The sequence below is a fragment of the Acromyrmex echinatior genome, chromosome 2 (assembly GCF_024713525.1).
Source record: "Acromyrmex echinatior isolate Ae372 chromosome 2, ASM2471352v2, whole genome shotgun sequence".
Classification (NCBI taxonomy): Eukaryota; Metazoa; Arthropoda; class Insecta; order Hymenoptera; family Formicidae; genus Acromyrmex; species Acromyrmex echinatior.
Window position 1 is genome coordinate 24,744,701 of NC_141853.1, and position 21,275 is coordinate 24,765,975.

General features: G+C 39.1%; 1 protein-coding gene across 2 annotated transcripts; it reads right to left on the reverse strand.

Annotated features, from left to right (window-relative positions):
• Positions 1-3,571: 3,571 nt before the first annotated feature.
• LOC105151320 (netrin receptor UNC5C) lies at positions 3,572-14,144 on the reverse strand. 2 transcript variants are annotated; one of them, XM_011065016.2, is made up of 13 exons: positions 13,465-14,144; positions 11,967-12,181; positions 10,908-11,121; positions 8,208-8,543; positions 7,355-7,522; positions 6,933-7,097; positions 6,602-6,637; positions 6,247-6,517; positions 5,989-6,137; positions 5,019-5,758; positions 4,198-4,583; positions 3,994-4,095; positions 3,572-3,919 (listed from the first exon to the last, which is right to left on the reverse strand). In XM_011065016.2, the coding sequence occupies exons 1-13, from the start codon at positions 13,526-13,528 to the stop codon at positions 3,748-3,750; spliced, it is 3,018 nt and encodes a 1,005-aa protein (XP_011063318.1). In that variant the 5' UTR covers positions 13,529-14,144; the 3' UTR covers positions 3,572-3,747. The 2 variants fall into 2 exon arrangements, with proteins under 2 accessions (XP_011063318.1, XP_011063386.1); XM_011065084.2 differs by lacking the exon at positions 6,602-6,637.
• Between the last annotated feature and the right edge of the window lie 7,131 nt (positions 14,145-21,275).

Consider the following 21,275-nt stretch of genomic DNA (forward strand, 5'->3'; position numbering starts at 1 on the left):
TTTTAGATTGTACATACCGTTGTCCACATATATGGAATACGCGTGAAATTTTCTGCTACCTTTTAACCGCGGATGTCGTGGAATTCCACGACAAAATTGTTTCGGAACTATGTGGCTGGTTTTTTTTATTTCGGTAACGTTACAAAAATCCTGGCGAACGACAGTGAAAAAATGCTCTTCTTTCTTTCGCCGCCGTTTTGGAGGTAGTTTCCGTTCCGGAAATTTTCACCCGTCGCAAAACTTTCTCGTACACGCTTGCGCGCACAAGCGGTTTTTCGAACATTTTTAATGCCAGCCGCTGCTAACGAGTTAACTTGATGAATGGCAATATTCCCCTCCTATTATTACATCGCTATTTTATCACGACGCACGCTATGTCGGTATCTAAATTTTCAACACCGTCATGCGTTTAATTATTCGATCATATTTATCATATATTTGCATAACGGTAAACAGACATTCCGTACTTTAATATATTTTAGCACGAAATGCCGGGAATGTAATATAAAATAAAAAGATTAAATCGAAAAATACGTTTTGGGAAAATAATAGAAGACGATACGACAAATATAGTCGTTGTAAAAGAGTGACATTTATTGTTGTCGGCTGGTGTTTAATTTAACTTGCGCGGAATATATTTCTGTTTCGTTTGTACGAAAAAAATTTTAATACTGGTTAATTTATTCGACACGCATAAGTCTTCGCATCGGTGGCTATTCGTAATTTCACTTTTCGTCATTTACGATTGGATTCCCCAGGCTTGAGTGTTCGGCGCAATCCTCGATAAGATCTCGACTGCCTCTACACGCATCCTGTAAGATCTTTTTTTTTGTTAGCGCAACGCGGCAAACCTTCCCGAAACGGTCGTATACTCTTCTCATCCTCGGGATCCTCCTTCATTTCCTTTCGACGAAAAGTAATTATTTGAAAGACGATATACCGTCGGGTTTCGCGTTACACACCTCGGCTCGGCGACCTGTAACACCATGCACCGACCGCGACGTGCACATCGTTATCCGGAAAACTTATACGCATCTTTTTACAACCATGTTTTATTACGAGTAGATCGACTCCACAGACAGTCCGCGTGTACATCTCACGTTTTTAATGGAACCACGTTGCGATAAATTCACCGACATTCCGTTAATAGCTACCGTCATTCAAATCTTAAAGCACTCATTACGTTCACTCAGAGGCAAAGGAAGATACCTTCGCTCTTGATTTAACACTAAGATTCACGGTTTGATAAACGTGACGTGTTGATACCTCCTATCCGTGAAGCAAAAATCAATCTTACTGGGCGTAGGTCTGTGGTTAAAAACAACCCGCTGGCGGGTCGGTGTTGTGTTTGGTCACCCTACGCATCGGCCTACCGCGCGAATTAATGACTTTACCAGTTACACGTACGAAGCCGATTCACGTCATTCGATCGCAATATGTCTGGACGATTCATAAACCACCCTCGCGCGGCACCCTCGCGCGGCGTGGGCGCGGCGTTTTGTACGCACGGTAGCGAGGTCCGGTATGAACTATGGACGCGTGGTGCGTTACCCGCGTGTGCGTGACTCTGCGGCGCGTTAACGGAAGCGAGTAAAGCGCCGCGCGTACAATCTGATTCACCGATCCTTCTCGTAATTGCCTGTAGATCCCAATCGCGATTAGCCGGGAAATTAATACGATCCTGTATCTGCGATTTATGTGTGACCCACCCGTGGATTACGCACGCACCGTGTCGGTAACTCGTGCGTAACCGCGACGTCGTAATAATATAACAGCGTTTAAAGATCCATCTAAGAACAACGTTTGCTACGGATGCTAGCTCTTCACTTATCATGGACGATCATACGTCTTGAAACGTGATAGCATGCTGTTCCCCGAGCCATTTACTCGATAAACACATGTTAAAGGTAACCAATAACATTAGTTAATATTTTTTAAACAATTAAAGAAACGGTCAACGTTAGCTGTAGTCAGCTACAGCTCTTCATTTTTTGTTATGTACAACAAATACGATTTTATCGGATTCATTAAAAGTTTCATTGATATATTGCCATTTTCTTTTTTGTATACTTTCACCACGATTCTAAAATATCTAGATCAGATTCTAAAAAGAACGTGTGACATTTTGATGTTATCGGACATTAAACGATCAACTCTGCGTTCCTCTGTCATGACTCTGTCATGACTGTCAACGACAAGTTTTCGATAAAAAGAAGTAAAAAGAGATAAACGAAGAGACTTGCAAGAGAATAAAATAATGAGAATTTACAAGAGAAAGAAAGAGAAAAAGAGAGAAGAAGAGATATTCGAGCTCGTGGTTAGCGAATCGCATAGCGTTAAAGGGTGGCTGGTACCATCCCTGGCGACTCGGGTCAACAGGCATTGTCCGGTGGAATTACCACCAACGGGCCCCTGTGATTAAATGCTCCGCCTCTCATGCTTCCAAGAGGATCTGGAGAGTAGATGAGGAGGGAGGGAGGGAGGTAGAGAGAGATAGATAAATAGAGAGAGGAACAGAGAAGTCAGTTATGTAGCAGGAAGAGAGAGAGAGAGAGAGAGAGAGAGAGAGAGAGAGAGAGAGAGAAACAGAGAGAGAGAGAGAGAGAGAGAGGGAGAGAGAAGAGAGAAAGAGCAACTAACAGGAATGGGAGGTGAAAGGGGGGAACTAGAGGGAGCTAGAGGGAGCAGAGGGATACGTACATATCTATACGAGGGCTGTTGGTTCTGCCATCCGCACTTGCATACCTATACCTTCCCAAACCCCTCGACCTTTACCCCTATACGGTGACGAGATAATGCCCATTGTTTCGAGCATCCTACGCATCCTTGGTCCAGAACGTGATACCTAGAAACCATCCTCGAATGCTTGCGTCGCGATACGATAGGTTCAAATGGTACCTAAATACCCGCCTAAATACGGCTGCATCTAAATCCTCCAACAGGCTTCCGCTTCGTCCGATTCTGTTCAAGGACTACCGGATACCTGGCCTGATGATGATCGGCATTCAGGTGCAAATTGGGCACATGCAGCCATGAATGTCATCTGTGATTTCCGACCTTCCTGAACGCTTGGTCATGCTCGTTAAAGCACGTCTCATTAAGTGGAATTTCCATCAATTATCAAAAGCAATTGGTTGGAAATAATGAGCGGAAATAAATTACTATTGATATTAATTTATTAATAATGAAAAATATAAATTGCAATTTTATTAAAAAAATTAATATAAAAGATAAAACATTTTTGTTGCGTATTTAACACATAATAATGTGTGTGTGTGTGTTTGTGTGTGTGTGTGTGTGTGTGTGTGTGTGTGTGTGTGTGTACATGTGCATGTGTGTGTTTTAATCTTAGGAACAACCAATATAAATATAATAAAATCTTATAATAAAGTTATCTCATATATATATATATATATATATATACAACACATTTTATGAATACAATTTAATTCTTTAAAGTGCCCGTTTTTCGTGAATAAAATATTAATTATTAAAAATAATTTCTTTTTAAAATAATTATTTGTTATGTAAGAATAAAAAGGGAATTTGAGAAAATAATGCAATATATAAATATTTGTTGTAAACGACTTTTATGTACAAATATGATCAATGTTTATACAACATATATTCTACGTCCATTTTACTAATACCGTATAATAGCTATTCTATTTACAAAACTTTTGTCTCTTGTCATATAAATTCGCGTTTCGTTCACTTATGTAGGCAGTGTAAATTTTTCATGATCTTTTAGATCCATGGCCCCAAACGACTCTCGAGTACGTTGGCTGCGTCAACGCGTCCCATCAGTCTTAAATGATTCAATAAGTCTGCTAGAGCCGTGGCTTCACGGTGTCTAGCTTCCCATAAATCCAAAATATGTTCCGTTGGACTCGCTTTTGTTGCAAAATAGTCGACATATCTTAAAATATTATCTCAATTTAAATCATTTTGCAAATCATAAAAAAAAATAAGCTGCAAAGAATTAAAACTCACCGGTCTACTTGCAGTCTCTGAGCTAACATCCGCCAATCATTGCCGCGTGCACTTGGCGGATCTAAACATTGGCATAGTTGCTTTCTAAGCGTCTTAGAAAATCTGCAATTATCAAAATTCAATGTTACATTAACTTCATTATACTTTCTATTGTTAAAAGTAAAAATATATTTTAATCCTACTTTTAATGAATATAAAAAATACCTGAAGGGTCTCGGTATGACGGATTCTGTAGATCTCGTTGAATTCTTTCCTCGTAAAACAACAGAGGATTCCGTTTTGTTTCTCTTTCCACTCATATTATTCCTTTTTACAAGATCGAGATCGATCCTGAGAAGCAAGCCTTGATCCTCAAAACCACGTTGACAAGCACGAAGTTCAAAGCCAAGCCTGAGATCGCCGATGACTTTTTCTATCCTAAAGGAGCGCCGTATGCTAATCCTCGAGGAGGCCCAAATGCGCCGGTAAGGTACTTCCTGTCGCTCGGCAAAACCGCTCTCTCTATCTTCGAGATCGACACGGAGCGATGTGCCGCTAGCGCGAAATCCGAGAGTACTATGATCGATATAAGTGCTACCCAAACGACGTTCCTGCGGAAAAATTACACACAATTCGCGAATATAACAACTGCGAAAAATTTGTTATGCGAATAATAATTCAATATAAGGGTTCTCTCCTCCATACTTATTTCAGTTTGTACTCAATTTCACTAATTATTGTTTGCTGATGTAAATGGAATCTGATATTGCACTGAAGAGAACTCCATTCCAGAATCGAAACGTTTACATTTTACTTTTAAAATTTTGTTTGCTAAGTATACACCCTAATTGCTTGCAAATTGTATTTTATCGCTTGCGCTGTATATAATTTACGTATTAATAACCGCGGAAGTTAAATTTTATTTGTATTGGATTTTCTTGGAGAGTCACACAAATATTATTATTTATTTTGTTTATTTAACAAATAATAATGTAGATATGGCATATATTTATTAAGATTTAACATATTTGATATTTCGTACTCACTCGTTCGCTTATGATCTTGAGCGATGCCTTGGTGTCTTCGAGCACGTGACATCTAATATGATCGCGCTCACGAGACACGAAAACCGCAACGCAAAGCCGTTTCACGGCCAATCCGGGTGCGACTACCGAATTTTCTCCAGCCACGGCGAAAACGCTAGGTGTCTCCGTGACGAGGAATACACCAGCATGATCGAGTTGCGCGAACGGTTGACCTGGTAGATTCGTTGGATCACCGCCAAGCATCAGCACCTTGCGCCACGTCGTTACGGATGGCGAACCGCTCGAGCTCATCGATGAATTCGTGGAATTGTTTGAACGTGTCTCTAGATCGATCTCTGTTGACCACAGGCTCAGCTCCCAGTTTCCGGTTCTCAGCTCGGCGCAGTGCTCAAACTGAAGGATGACTGGCTTCACGAGATCGACGTTCGCTGGACCGCAGGCCACCACGGCGGACAGCAGTGTAAATCCAGGTGGAAGATTCGGTCTGAAGGAATTTTCTCCAAGTACGGCGAGATGTAGACTGTGCCGACGACCGCGCGGGATTGCACCTTCCGGCACCGACATCGAAACGCCCACTTCGGGTACGACCAGAAGGGCGCCTTGCTCGTCGATTATGGCTCTCACGATAAAGCCACTACCGTCATCCATCGCCGACCGTTCATTCTCATCCGGTCTTTCATCATCGTCCTGTTCATCATCGTCCTCGTTTGTGCTTTCTGGATTCGCTTGATATGTCGACCCTAAGAATGTACATATAAGACTTGCGATAGGTGAAGAGCTTTCATCTGTGCGCGGAAAGAGACTATTTAAATTTATTAAATATTTTCGCGATGTTTAAAAATGAATTCATTTCAAAATAAATAAGAGAGTTAAGGATATATTCTTTCTCGATTATTTAGCAGGGAAGTGATTTATCGAAACTGATTGTATAAAGAGCTCTCGTGCGTTCAAATTTACGGAAATTTCTTACGAGAAGACCGTCCCTCCTCATTATCCGACATGCCGCGTCCTCGTTGCGAATTCTTGCAAGAAGACCTGGTTACGGAGGAGCTTGGCGATGGTCTTGTTGTCGACGGTAATGACAATTGCGGAACATCATAATGATGCTCGGAACAGGATCTACACATTGCGCCAGAGCATCGTAAGATTATGTAAATGTAACTGAATGCTGATTCGTATTATGTACCATGTTCTCATTATTTTGATTGGTATATAGATTGGTATATACCTGGGTAGCCTGGCGGCGTTCGATTCGTCAATCACATGCTCAAGACGTCTGTCGCTAGTCAAAACGGAGCGCTCGTTTTTAGAAACGACTGATTTTGCGAGATCACCTGGACGACGAAAATCCAATCTCGCAACGCCGTATAACGCTTCCATTCTTTCTTTCCGGCGCATCAAGCGAATGAAGAAAATCGTCGTTACGGCCAGAATTATCGCGGCTAAACTCAAAGTGATCCACAATGCGAGGATATTTCTGTAATCGACCGCTCTAGTCGCTACAAGGAGAGATACCTATTGTTTTTCTTTCTTCTATTTTAGAAAAAAACATTTTAAAAATAATTCAACCGATTTTGTTTTACCTTCCTTGAATACTCTTGGCTCATCTTGTCCTAGGGCTGCATGCAATAAACAGGGAAATGTTTCAAATACGACAAAGATACAACATATAATTTTACATCAACAATTTACATCACGAGGCCAGAACAATTAATCATTTTGAAAGGTTTTCGCAGATTTCAATTTTATCCACTGGTATTTTATCGATGAGTCATCGCGCATGCAAAGTCATCAAATTTTACGAATGGCAATCGAATGCAGAGCTAAAAGGACCGCTTGTTCCAAATAAATCGTTAAGCATCGAGTGCGAGTCACGAAGAACAATAAGAAACAGAAACACGGCTGGGGGCTCACCATTACATCGATCCGCGGAGCAAGACTCGACGATGATGTCCTTGCCTTGACAGAGACGACCGCCGTTGCTCGGTGGGGGGTCATTGCAGGATCTCCTCCTTACTCTCGAACAATCGGGACCGCATGCGGACCACGAAGTCCAAGTTGACCATCTGCCGTCAACCGCTGCATACAACGGGGCGAAGTTGAAAATCTCGATTAAATTGCGATTATCTGATTTGCGAGATGGCAAAAGAATGAATACATCTGTATCGCGTATCTCGATCGAGAGGCACACATTTGTGCGCGTTTTAAACGTTTAGTACACGTCAATACGGGTTTGTATTTGTATTAAATTATATTCTATTACAATTTGCGACACACTATTACGATTTACTTTATATTACAAGTGACGCATGAGTGAGTCTTTGTAGTTCACCTACCGGGGCAGGAAGGATTGCATTCTACTCTTTGTGTAGCAGGCCCTGGGCACGTTTGACCGCCGTTGATTGGAACAGGATTTGTACATGTTCTTGTCCTCTTTTGTACGCCTCTACCACAACGAACACTGCACTCTGACCATCCGGACCAGGACGACCACCCGCCGTTCACTGAGAATGGATCGGGAAGAGAAAAAAAAAACAAGGATAACCGACAAAATTAAAACGGGAACAAATAACACCTTGTTACACCCCGCGGCTCAAACAGGCCAAGACATGAGTGAGTTGCTTATCCAACGCAACGTCAATTAAAAATAAGAAAGTCAAATTGTAATCAACGTGAAATCTGCAAGCGCAGCTTTACATTACAAATTTAGTTATTCACGAGGAACTATGAATATATAATGAATAGAGGGTAGAACAATACAATGGTATAATATGATATATTATTACAATTATCATTTTTAGAATATAAATATAAAATAGAATTATGCATATACATTGAGAAAAATGTTTTGATTATATCAACAAGAATTATAAGTAAAATATAATATATAGAATCTAATCGTACTAATTCAAATTCTGATCATCGTAATTGAATTTCTAGTTATTTCGAGTAAAACGTTTGATAGATTTTACTATAAGTATCTCTCTAGTTAAATCTACTAGATTTTTCATTTATGCAACCATTTTTTTCTACATATATTTTAGATAAAAAGAGCTTTTTTTAACTTCTCTATAGGATGAATCGTAAAATTGTAAGTTTTTTAACATTTTTATCCATTTCCTCAATTAGCATAAGCGTTCTTTAACCGCATCCGTCCGACGATTTGTAGAAAAAAAGAAAACAGGTTACCGTAGACGGTGAGTACCGCCGGTTCGCTGACTCTCCTTGCGGCGATGTTCTCAGCGACGCAGGAATAGTTCCCTTGATGCCTCAATTCGGCTTCTCCGAGGAGCAGATGCCCGTCGGCGGATTGTACAAAGCCAGTCGCGGAGGACATCTCGTTGGGGTTCGCATCGGCGGAGGCGGAAGCTTCGCCGGCAGCGGCCGTCTCGAGAGGAGAGCCATTCCTAAGCCAATAAACCTTTGGCGATGGTACCCCCAAAGGCGGCGAGCAGCGCAGTTCCGCATTGCGGCCGACTTCCACCGACAGCGAATACGGTGGTGACAGGAAGTGCTTCTTCAGATCTACATCGGTACGATCAGGCAATTTTTAATATTCGCTCGGAAACACGTCGTTCGAGAGGACGTCGAAACGAGAAACGAGAGATGAAAACGGAAAGAGAGAGAGAGAGAGAGAGAGAGAGAGAGAGAGAGAGAGAGAGAGGGGGGGGGGGCACTCAGAGATATTAGAGCGCGCGTATAGATGCGAAAGGGCATTCACGGTTTCTGGCCGGTTCTTCCTCCATCAGAAGGACGGAAAAAGATTTGCGGGGCGCGAATCACGGAATGCATAACTGCGGTCATTCGTTCAGTACGACTGTCCGTCGCGTCCATTATTTGCTGCACCACGTCCGCGTTTAAAAAGCGAGGCTTTCATATCACTCGTGAAGAGCATAAGCACCGACCGAGACCGCGGTATAGTACCTCAATGCGGCGGTTACGCGCTTTAGAAGTTGACGGAATTCTATACCGCGGTATGCAGACCGGACTGATGGATGATACGTCCGGTATCACAAAGTATGCCGCGTTGTGCACCATCTAGACCGATTCAAATGCATTCTGGTTACGCTGCCTTCCCTGGCTTATGTACGAAACATCTTCATATAATACGTCATACGCTAAGTACAATTTTAATGCATCATTAAATTTTGTTCATGTTTTTTAGAAAACTAATATTTCTTGATAATATACATTCAAGGCTTTCACAAGTATTTTCTTGCCAAAGGGTTTATGGGCTATTATACCGTGTCGTAATCCACTTAATGCCAATTTCGTGAATCTTGCCGTTCACTTTATCAGGGCGAGGAGCATACTGGCACTCACTGATACTAGTATTAGTGCGTTCCCGAAATGAACAGCAAGGTTTACGAAATGTTGGCATTAATAGATCACGGCAATAACAATTGGCATCTAATATTTCTTTTCCATTCACTTATACACGAGTGTCATACGACAATTTATAAATGATTCATCGGAAAAAATCATTTTTACTTCCTAGAGCTGTTCAGATAATAGATTCTTACTTCAAATTTTCATTATACGATTCAATTGTTCAATTTTTAAGCATTTCATTTTTGTCATCAACATCCAAATGTATTTTATACGATGTTAAAATATTCAAATATAGTCATAAATAACACAATAAGCGTCATATTATCCGGTAAATTAATTGTCGACACTTCGTTTATTCGAAAATAGAATAAGATCGTTGTGCAGAAAATAGTTCTCTACGACGAATCGTACACATCGATTCGATCGACATCCTGCATTCAATTTCGAAAGCGCGTCCGCTTTCTGTTTGCACGCAAATACCGATTTAATTTTGCATCCTGTTTGCTACGCTTGTTTACGTGGCGTGGTGCGACTCAAAATGTCTAAATGAAAATTGCTCTTGCGTTGCACCTTTTACGAAGCGTCCAATCCCGAAGCAATCCCGCATCGTTATTGGAACCACATACACGAAATACCAAAATACACTTTTCATATGGCTTATCGCGATGTATATGCGACTTTATTTTAGCTTTGATAACCCGCGAGTGTTCTGCAATGAATAACAGAGGTCCTCCCCCGTTTCCACGCTGAAAAAAAACGCGACGCTGTTCCGGGGCTTACGCGTCTGTCGTTTCATTTGCGATAGAATATCGATTAGATTTTGTACTCGATTTGCGCATCACAGAACACTTGATGAAAACCGAATCGCGTCCGCTTTGTCCCTTTAATTTGTTCCATCTTCCAGCTCTCTTTTTGCTACGAGATGCGGGGTAAAGGGATGTTGAGCTTTACGGTCGGAGTTTCTTCAAAAGCTTTAAACGAAAATCGTATTACGGAAATTACATTAATACAGTTACTAAATAACAGTAAAATAACTCGAAGACTGCTTGTAGTACACCTGATAAAATATAATTTGCACGAAATATTTTTGAGATAACTTTTTACAGAGATGTGATTATACATATAAAATATGAATGCTAGTAAATATTTCCATGTTACAAATATAAATATAAATCAATGTAAATATCAAATCGTAATAATTTTACAATTTGAATTGATACATGAATGACAAGAACGTTTTAAATTGTTGTTACAGTCCATTGAAAGGTCTTCTTGTTCCCCTCGTACAAAGTGTGAGCGAAAGTGACGTAATCTCCTGAGTTAGAACACCTCACGTACCGCGGAAACGAGCGGCATGGTCATTACCGCGATGAGAGAAAGAAAATCCTTTCGTCGCGTCGGTAAACTGAACATTCAAAGAGAATCGAGGGAGGACAGGAGATATAGGATAGCAAGGAAAGAGAGCAAGCGGGACAAAGATAGAGAGATAGAGAGAGAGAGAGAGAGAGAGAGAGAGAGAGAGAGAGAGAGAGAGAGAATGGAGAGCTCTCTACTTACAGGCGACCTCAACCGTAGCGGGCTGCCCTCGAATTTGACCTGGTCCCGACCATGCCACGCACTCGCACTTGAATCTCTCCCTACCGAAGTACTCCTCGACCTCGTTCCTTGTCACGTTCAACTCGACCTCGACGACCCTCGTTCCGGTACGAGGGTCAACGAAATCCTGCTGCTGCGAACGTTCGGCCCGGTCACCGTTGCAGCGAAAATACACCTGCAGAAAAAAGCGGCGGAGAGCCAGCGGGTTATATAGTTTCGCGTGCCATGAAAGAAACAGCTTGTCTTCGTTAAATTGCGGCTAAGTGGGTAATAAGAACGAGAAGAGAAGAGAGAGGAGAGAGCTGCGCACGAGACTTGAGCCAAGAGGGAGATAAAGACAAAGGTATTTTGTGGAAACCTCTAACGGGTAGATTGAGTATAAGAGCGTCTGGGAAATGATACCTCCATGTATTCATATAATGCCACAGAGTAACTAGTAATGTAATAATAATAAGAAAATATATGACACAGAAGTAAATCTTTATGCAAAGTATTATACAGCCTTGGCTATAAATATATAGCATGCATCCATACAAATTAACGAAAACGTTTTATATCTAATGAAAATTAAATTTAAAAAACAGTTTTATATATATATATTATATATTGAATTATTTTTCTAAATCTTCCTATGACTTTCATTATCACTTTTTCCAAAAAAACAATAAATTGAAGATGTTTTATACTCTCTTATGATCAAGACTATAAAGACATGAATTATAACATTTCTTTACTTCACAAGTAACATAATTCATAAAAAACATTATTTTCGACTTATTGAGTGAGTTAGGGATTATACTATTAATCAGTAAAAATAAACTAATTAAACTTTATAAAAAATCGTTAAAATTGTCAATTTAAAGAAAGTAGTTTTTTAAGAGTTGTTTTGTAGAACAAAAATGACATTTGTGTATGTGTGTGATCACGTTAAGAACATATTTCTTTGTCGATATTATTTAATTAATCAATACAATGTTCTTGTGTGCAATATGTATATACATTATTGTAACAAGTACATACCTGAAGAGCGTGCGCGGCACGACAATGCAACGTTGCAGGTTTCCCTTTGACGACAAACGTATCGACAGGCTCCGCCAAGAAAATCGGTAGGGAACCACCAGCGATAAGATCGGTATCGCTAGTTATAGTTGCGGTTTCATAATCACCATAGTCGTAATCTTCGACAGGATAACTCTCCTCGTCATCTTCCTCGGCGTCGTCCTCTTCCTTCGTACCTAGCGAGCAACATATCTCTTACCAGCGCTTATCCCTTTTGTGAGCTAAAAAATCGATAATTCCAGCGCGGTTCATTCCGCAAATCCGATAAAGCCGTCAGATATAATCTCTCGGTGGCGGCGCATTATCCATACGTCCTCAAATTTTTCATATTAAATCGATTGAATTAAATCGTCGCTGCTCTTGGTCCATTGAAGGGATTAAGCCACGTCATCCCACGATAAAGAGAAATGTCGATGGAGACGCGTTATCGAATTACTAATGGTGCATTATCGGATCCAATAACGTTGTACAACGATCTTGTATATCCGATCGTTTTCTCTCGAAAGTGTATCGTTATTCGAAGACACGCGCTCGTTCGCAATGTCGCGGTATATTTAGACGTCGAGTCAGATACGACGGAACGGTAAAGTCGGGCTTAACGATGCGTGGCGGATTTTACGTCGTGTATCAGCCAACAGGGTACGCTCGCGCTTAGATCTCCCGGACTTTACGCTTCGTGTTCGCCGTCTCGCTCCTAAGTCTCGCGGGAACTTTATTACACCCCTCGAGTAACTGCACCTCTCTTGTTTGAGTGGTCGCGGTAAACCAAGCGCCGGCGGACGATGATTACCTCGCTGTCACGCTCATGAGAAAACATGTCACGATCCGCAGTGAGGAGCTTTCGCGAGAAATGCAAGGCGTAAATTTACGGCGCGATTCGTATGGCCGTGCACGCCGCGCCGGCCGGAAGCGGACGAAATGAATTTTTGGCCGCTCCGGAAAGTGCCGACGTACTTCCATGTTGCCAACAATATAGCTGATACTTATTCGCCTGATACTTATACTCGTTTCTACTAGTGTAGTTTAATTTTAATCTTGGTTTAATTAACTCTTCATCTTTTCCTACTTTTAAAAATTAAAAAAGAATGAAGAGTAAATTGTGAACCAAGATTAAAGTTAATCTATATTAGAGGGCATTGCGCCTGTTACCACCAATATAGGTTAACTTTAATCTCGATTTAACTTACTCTTTATCTTTTTGTAGTCTTAACAATTGAAAAAAAAGATAAAGAGTAAGTTGAGATAAAATCAAAGTTACTTGTATTGACGGAAACAAGCATTAGATATTTTGGCAAACGTTATTTAGTCATTTCAAATAACAATCGTGTAAATGTAATTACATTACACGCAAATTATCTATTCAAATATCTGTCATAAATTGATTAGATTTTATGTATAATATTGAAGATGGTTGACAAGTGTTTTATCGTAATTTATTACTGTATGTTTCGTTACTTACTTTCGAGTGTGCTGGCAAGACGAAGAAGCGTTAAAAGAAGAATACTGATCCTCAGCTCCATCATTACCTCACATTTCACTCAAACCAGTTTTTTATTTGATATCACTCGGAGAAATTAGGCACAAACAAATTTTATACTCTACGCTGACATGTTTATTGGCGTCGTGCTCGTTCTCCATAAATAATTTTGGCTTCATAGCCGGTGATCATTGTATCAAAAATTTCATCGAAAATTTTCTATAATTTTAACAACTATCCACAACATTCGGTCGTGTATCATTGATGAATTATGTATCGAAATAGATCGAACTCGTCTTTGATCGAACGAAGACAGAACAGATCTCGATTCTCTGTTTGTACGCAAGAATCATATAATCGATCCAACGATAGAGGATCATATTTACCTCACGTTTGAATTTTTTAATTTGCAAAAGGAAATTCGTCTCCTTGAAATATGCCATAAATAATTAGTCGCGACTCATCTCGAAGACTACATAACGAAATTGAATGAGGGTGCTTGCACTCGCATGGTTGCACTCGCGTTCGAGCGTGCGAAAGGAGGGGGACACGTGACCGGCTTCGAGACCCTCGCACACGATAGCGAACGAAACGAGGGAAACGAGGAACCCGCTAAGGGAGGGTGGTTACACGATGCTCGCAGGTCGGCACGCGGTGGACGACTGAACTTGCCGACGTGCGCGCACCTCTATATATACATATATATACGTCTCACTTCGATACCGACGCTCTTCTTCATCCCCTTGTCGTCGGGGGTGCTGCTGCTCGCTGCTGCTGCTACTACCAGTGGTGGCGGTATCTGCGGCGGCGACGGCGTCGACGGTGGTGGTGGTGACGTTGATGGTGGTGGTGGTGGTGGTGGTGGTGGTGGTGGTAGTGATGCCGGAGGCTGCGCTTTCTTCCACGAATGTTCTCCTTCCGCGTCGAGCGATGATCGACATATCACTTTCGCACAAAATGTGCATCCTTTAACTCTTATATCCGCCATGGAAATCGTTTAATTCTTACTTTTTTCACTGATATTGAATATAAAATAATTCGTATTCTTTTTCAAAATAAATTTTTTCGAAATCTTTTTTTTTCGCGAAATATTTTATATATATATATATTTATACGTATATTACGAAAGAAGCGGATCTATATAATTTTTCACAAAGTTGGCGATTACGAAACGTGCTTATTCATTTCTGCAGCACTTCAACCCTTCATCACCCTGGGACATCGTTGACATAATCGACGACGATTCAAGTCAGGAATAAAAGAATGATCGAGAGCCATTTGTTTTTTAACGAAAGTCCCATTTGTGGCTGGGACATCTCTTCGGATAAAACCAAGCACCTTGTCAGCGCGCATTGACTTGAGGAGCGCATTGTTGTGTACGAAATGTCGATACATCCGTTCCTTGACGATTCAATATTCATCCACCCCCTTCATTCATGATGCGTTATAAAACCAGCCGTTAGCCTCGAGGTCATTGTTATCGCACCTTGTCTATCCACCGTAGTGCTTTAGCAAGGATCGCATGAATATCGCTCGAGCATCCGCTTGATCGAGGAGGGAAACTCTAGAAGAGGATCCTTACGGGAACATATGGGATTTCCTATACGGTCGATCACTACCGATTCGTTCAAACGTGAAATCGGATCCAACCGCGAGAACGAGTTTAGACGCGTCGTCGCGGTGACACGGTCCTTCAGCCTCACGACTTCGTACGAGGGTGAGTGCAACGGTAAACGAGATTCCAAATCGCTTGGTTACACATCCAGACAAGCTATACCTTGTTGCTACTTGGCGTAAATAGATCGAAGATCATATCACGATACAGAACTGCCTGTGTCACATCAGTTTTTATTCCGTCAGAGAGAAAAATCTTGGGTGAAAACTTTATATACGATGTACTTTTTTTCTCTTCTTTTTTTTTGGTAGATGTTGGGTGACAGACATATTTGAAGAGGAGAGCCGTGTTCTTTCTAACGTGAGTTAAACTTTTGTATTTTTAGGCATTTGTTATCAGGGCACAACATCGAGATACCAAAGCTGCAAATATTTTCCCACTGACCTATCGCATTCCACGGAATCCGACCGACGCGCCTTGGTAAACATTAAAGCGCATTTGAGCGCGTCTGTCCACGAGAAGTTCCGTTTCGCTCTGTTTACTCTAAGTATCTCACGCTCAACTAGACAAGAAAATCCTCACGGCACTTGTCCGTAATTAATGATATCCTACGGGAAAGGATTAACGTGTACACAAAGTATACACATTAGTGCGCGATTGGAGTTCGGCATGCCTCGCGATAACGTTTAAGGCGCTCCATGCCGGGCATTAAGGTGGCTGCAACATCGAATGGCCTTAATCCGGATCTATACACCGGTGTGTGCTATTATGCATTATACTCACATATCGGTTCGGCGCGACGTCGAAGCTTGACTTATGCCGATGGCCCTCACTCGCAGATGGTTATCTCTCGCCTTTACGAGAGAGTCGATCCCTTCGAGCCCGTGCAAGCGTAACTTGCTTAAGCGATTTAACGTAAACACACGTAGCAATTTGTCCTGGGCTTTATGTCGCCCTCGGGAAAAAGGAACCCACGCGCTTGTTCCGTATCGGGACAGAATGGAGAGAGAAAGAAAGGAAAGAGAAAAGGAGAGAGAGCAAGAGAGACTGTACAAGAAGAGAAAAAAGGAGTACAGAGCGAGGAAACAATATGTGGCTCTTTCTTATTTTGCCGATATTTTACAGTGAAAATAACAGAAGAAAGTGCGTGTTTCATTAACAACGAGCTGTATACGTTGGCGTCTTGTTGTTGAGCGAACCTCAACCCCAGTTCAATTGCAACCACTAATTTTGCATTAGCGGCAGCGTGAAAAAGAATTCTCATTCGAAAATCTCCGCTCGTGAGCGAAAGCGAATGAAGAAATAAAGTAGGCGAGTTTATCATCAAGACTTTGAGACAGGTCTTCGTAGACATTACGTCGTATCGACTCCAAGGTGTACGCCGTGAGTATAAATTACTACATGCTTGTTCTCCGCGTGTAGCACGTTGTATATCACGCTACATCTAGATAAGCCGCCGTTGGAATTATTAACGCGCGTGGCCGCCGTTGACTGGGATGCTCGTTTATTCGTGGTTACGTGAAAAATTAGAAGGCGTAGCTTACCGCGTCGTTAAATCATTATCGGACAAGCTGAATGGGAATCAAGATTTTAATATTGAGACTTGGATTTTTGTACAGTTGAGAAAATATGTGTGAAAGTTCTTGCCAATATACAAACGTATGATTTCCAAAGGAAAACTTAATAAACTAATCAAGTTTCTCTCTTTATCTCCCTCTGACATGTTATCACAGTTAATTGTGACTAATATTAATTGGTCATTTTGGAATGTAAATACATGGGATCGACTCGCGTATCGTACATTATTATGCATCTGTGTCTACATTACAATATAACATAATGTATAGGCTACATACGGCGCGTTGGCGTCGAGCGATGTTTAGTGGAAATCACAATTCGCATAACGAGATAATCGGCAGGCGTAATTAAAAACAATGTCGCGTCACGTATGATTATGCGCGGCTTGCAAACCAGTGACAATGAATATTGCCCGATTGCAAACAGACACCGCGCGTAATTGGCTTCCGCGCTGCGGCCGTTAAACGCCGGACGATAAACACGCTTAACGCGTATCGTCAAATATGTCGCGCGATGATCAATGCGATTGACAGAATACGCGGATAACGCGGCGACGCGGCCGACGATTTAATCATTAAACCGACGGCAGTGGGTGGCATAATCCGCGACATTTGCTCGCAAATGAACTTCGTGCATCGGCAAGGCGTGAAACACTCGCGAAGTCACGTGCGTTGGATAAATTGAAGGTGCCGCGGTGCCATTTTAGCGGTGCGGCCAAAATACGGATTGTATCCGTGTGACCACATTCGCGGGTCATCGTTTCCAGTCGTTGCAAAGACCGACCAGTGCTGCACCGTGACGGTCGATTGTTATATAATTCCTTCGGTGCAAGTTTAACCGTCGCTCTTCTATTTCGATTCTTGTTATACGAAACCTTTTGAAAAATTGACACGTTCTCTCGGAACCATGCGGTTTGCTTCGAGGACAGAAATAAGTATGAATCGTGTAAATTATTTCGCACAATGATGACTTTATTGTGCAAATTATACACGATATAGACTATTTTTGCCATTGCACATTTTCTTGTTGATTTTATTATGCAAATTATGTATACTCTAGAAAAAGAGTCTAGTTGTATTAATTGGAATTCCAGTGGAAAAAAATGAATAAATCAAAATTTTATAATAAAATCTATTGAAATTTTAGTCAAGATAATGAAATATTTAATTATGATACTAATTGAAATTTTGATTGATATGATCAGAATAGTTTCATTTATTTTCAACCAGAAATTTTTCTTAATGTGATAAATCTATTTCTAACAAGAGACGTCAAACGTCCGATATCGATTTGATTCTCTGTGAAGTATGTTGTTAAATACAAAAATATAAGAAACACGTATTTTTTTATACATACGCTAACTCATGTTTAAGATTTGAAAGGGAAATATCCCTTTAAAAAAAAACGGCATTTCTATTTCGAGCCGAATAGTCGAAAATATAAAGACGGAAAAAAATTTTTTAAATAAAAGTTGTACGATTTCAAGAGTACTTCAATGTTATGAAAAAAAAAATTAAAAAATTTGTGTGTGTGTGTGTGTGTGTGTGTGTGTGTGTGTGTGTGTGTGTGTGTTTAATAAAATATCTCCACTACTCACAATTTTCTCAAATTTTCCTAATTTTATTTCATCAAATTGAAGATAATTTGTTTCTAAATTCAATCATGTATAATAAAGTTATACTGCAACCTATCATTTTCGAGAATTAATTATAAACGCTTCCATATATACGCTATCCGTGCTCATGTACGTAAGTAATTATCGTTGAAACACTATAGTACGCGTAAATCGATGAATAAAGAAATTGACTTGATTATATATCTTGTAGAACATTATAGATTATAAATAATATTAAGAAATTAGAATTATAATAGTTTTTATTATTTCTCCTTAAAGTTAGTAAAACTTTTATTTTTTATTCATCTCTGTACACATTATTTCCTTATAATATTTTAAGATTATCTCTTCAAATTATTTTCGGTCTTATGCTTTAATATCTTATTAATTTGTAGTTTGCATAATAATTTCTAAACGTACTTAAAAATAAAATAATTTTTAAATGTTTATATAATATAAATTTATATTTTATATCATTTATTCATTATTCTCATTACAATAATAATGAATTATATGCATATTTACTTTATGCTGCCTTGCAAGATGCAAATATGTAACGCGATAGTTTTTCAAGAATTTTTTCATATATGCACGATTGCCTTCAGTTCCAGAGCTATTTGACACTATAAAGTAATATTATAAAGATTAAGTTAAGCTTATGGTCTGTTTTATAGACCGGTGTGGCGGTTTACACTGCACCTCAATTTTAAATTTAAAATCATATTATGAAAAAATTAAAAGAAAAAATAATATGAATACAACTGATTTTTGAAAAAATACCACGATTTTGATACGTGATTTTTAGAAAGTTATATTTTATCTCATTACATATCACAAATTCTCCAGACGTGATTTTCCAATAATTCAATTTTGCACTTTTGATTATAAATATATATAGCATGTTAATAAAATTTATTAATTTGCTCAAAAATATTTTTGAGTAAATTAATAAATTTAAAAAAAATGTATAATATCTTTAAATACGACAGGGTTTTTTAAATTTATTCTTCAAAGAGAGAAAGAGAGAGAGAGAGAGAGAGAGAGAGAGAGAGAGAGAGATTTATTTTGTACAATAATTTTATTATAAGGGGATATATAAATTTAGAATAAAATTGTCTTTGATTTTTCTTTATGGAAGAAATTAAATGTCAAATAATTAATTACAGGTTATATTTTAAAAATTATTACATTTTTAAAAATCTGAATACATATATACAATCATAAAGCGTATAGAAAACTATACAAATTTTACTTAAAACATTTTAAAACATTTTTTTATATATCTTATTGTTTCGAGGATAATTACTTACGCACATAACGCGGATAGCGTATACATATACGGAAGCGTTTATAATTAATTCTCAAAAATGATAGGTTGTAATATAAATTTATTTTTATCTATTTCTATAATTGTTTTTAATTGTTCAAGAAGTTTCCAAACTTATTTGAAGAACGTATAAAAATATGGATCTTTCCATGTGACATTCGAGGTACAAAAATATAAAAAAATCGTCATCGTTTATACATCTATTTGTACAATTGTTTTCAATTATTCAAGCAGTTTAAATTTATTTACAGAAAGTATAAAAATATAGTTCTTCCGGATATACTATGTTACTTTATAAAGTATAAAGACTCCAGTCATTCCTTCACACAATTCTATTGAAATGATATATATATATATATATATAGATCATAACATTGTATCATCAATCTGCAATGTATTATTTCAAACCGATGACCGCTCTCGCCTTTGCTCTCGCGTCTATATACATTTTAACAAAACGTCGTAGATAGGAACATGTATTGAACAACACGAGGTTGAGGAACCGTACTATTTCTTTTATCGATTGGATCCCTCCCAAAGGGTTGTCCATAGGATCTACTTCTCCTTAATATTTCAGCAAGCATACAGCTGTTGTCTTCGCAAACTCGAGAAAACTCGTAGCTCTCCCTTACGTGCTCTCTTACATATCTCCGACGAAAGTGGTTGCACAGTTGTGACGAGAAATAAGGAACTCGGCTCTGTATACAGCTCTCACTCGTGGCGATGTCATCCGTTTTGGAAACGCGCGGCGAGCAACTGTTATTAATTCAACGAGTGCTAAGGGGACCGACGGACCAACCGCGGAGAAAGCCGGAATGCCTATTAGCCATCGGTTATTCATGTCGAAAGTTCGTCGCACGCAAAACAGCATGCCGCAACTGTCTCGATGAAACGACACTGCAAAATGCGTGATCATGTAACCAGCAAGAAAAAATATTGATATCACGGAGAGACTAATTCTAGATAAAATAAGCGATTATTGTTGTATTTACAATGTTTAAAGAATATGCAAAAGCATTTGGAGAACATTGGATTTCAACCATTGAATTTTACTTTTTAATTTTATTTTCACTGAGAATCACATTTGGTTGAATCAACTAATCTCTTGTTTGGATATAAGTAAGAAAATCCCTGATTAATGCAATAAAATAATTTAGTTAAAACAAAAAGTTTCATTCATATATTTAACATTTTACTTGTTTCTGATACACAAATAAAATTATACAATAACCAAATTTTTCAATTAAATTATTTTATTACATAAAAAAAATCAAGAATTCATTTGCCTATATCCAAACAAGAAATTAGAAGTTCATTTAATCAAATAGAAATTCTCAGTGGAAAATAATATCATTTTTTAAAGAAAAATAGAATAGCAAGAAAAATAATAAAATTTTTTAAAGAAAGATAACTGACTAAAATAAAATTGCAAAGAAAAATTTCATCTATCTGACTTTTTGTCTTTTTGTCTAATTTTCACTAATACACGAAAGAAAAAAAAGTATTTTACAAAGTAGGAGCAAACGTTATTCGTCTTTCACCACTCGCGCGGCTGTACGCGCGTAGTGAATTTTCCTGAGACAAGATCGAACAAAGAGAAATGGTCCGATCTAGGAACACGTGCATGGTGACGTTAGTTATAATGCATGAGCGTCGAG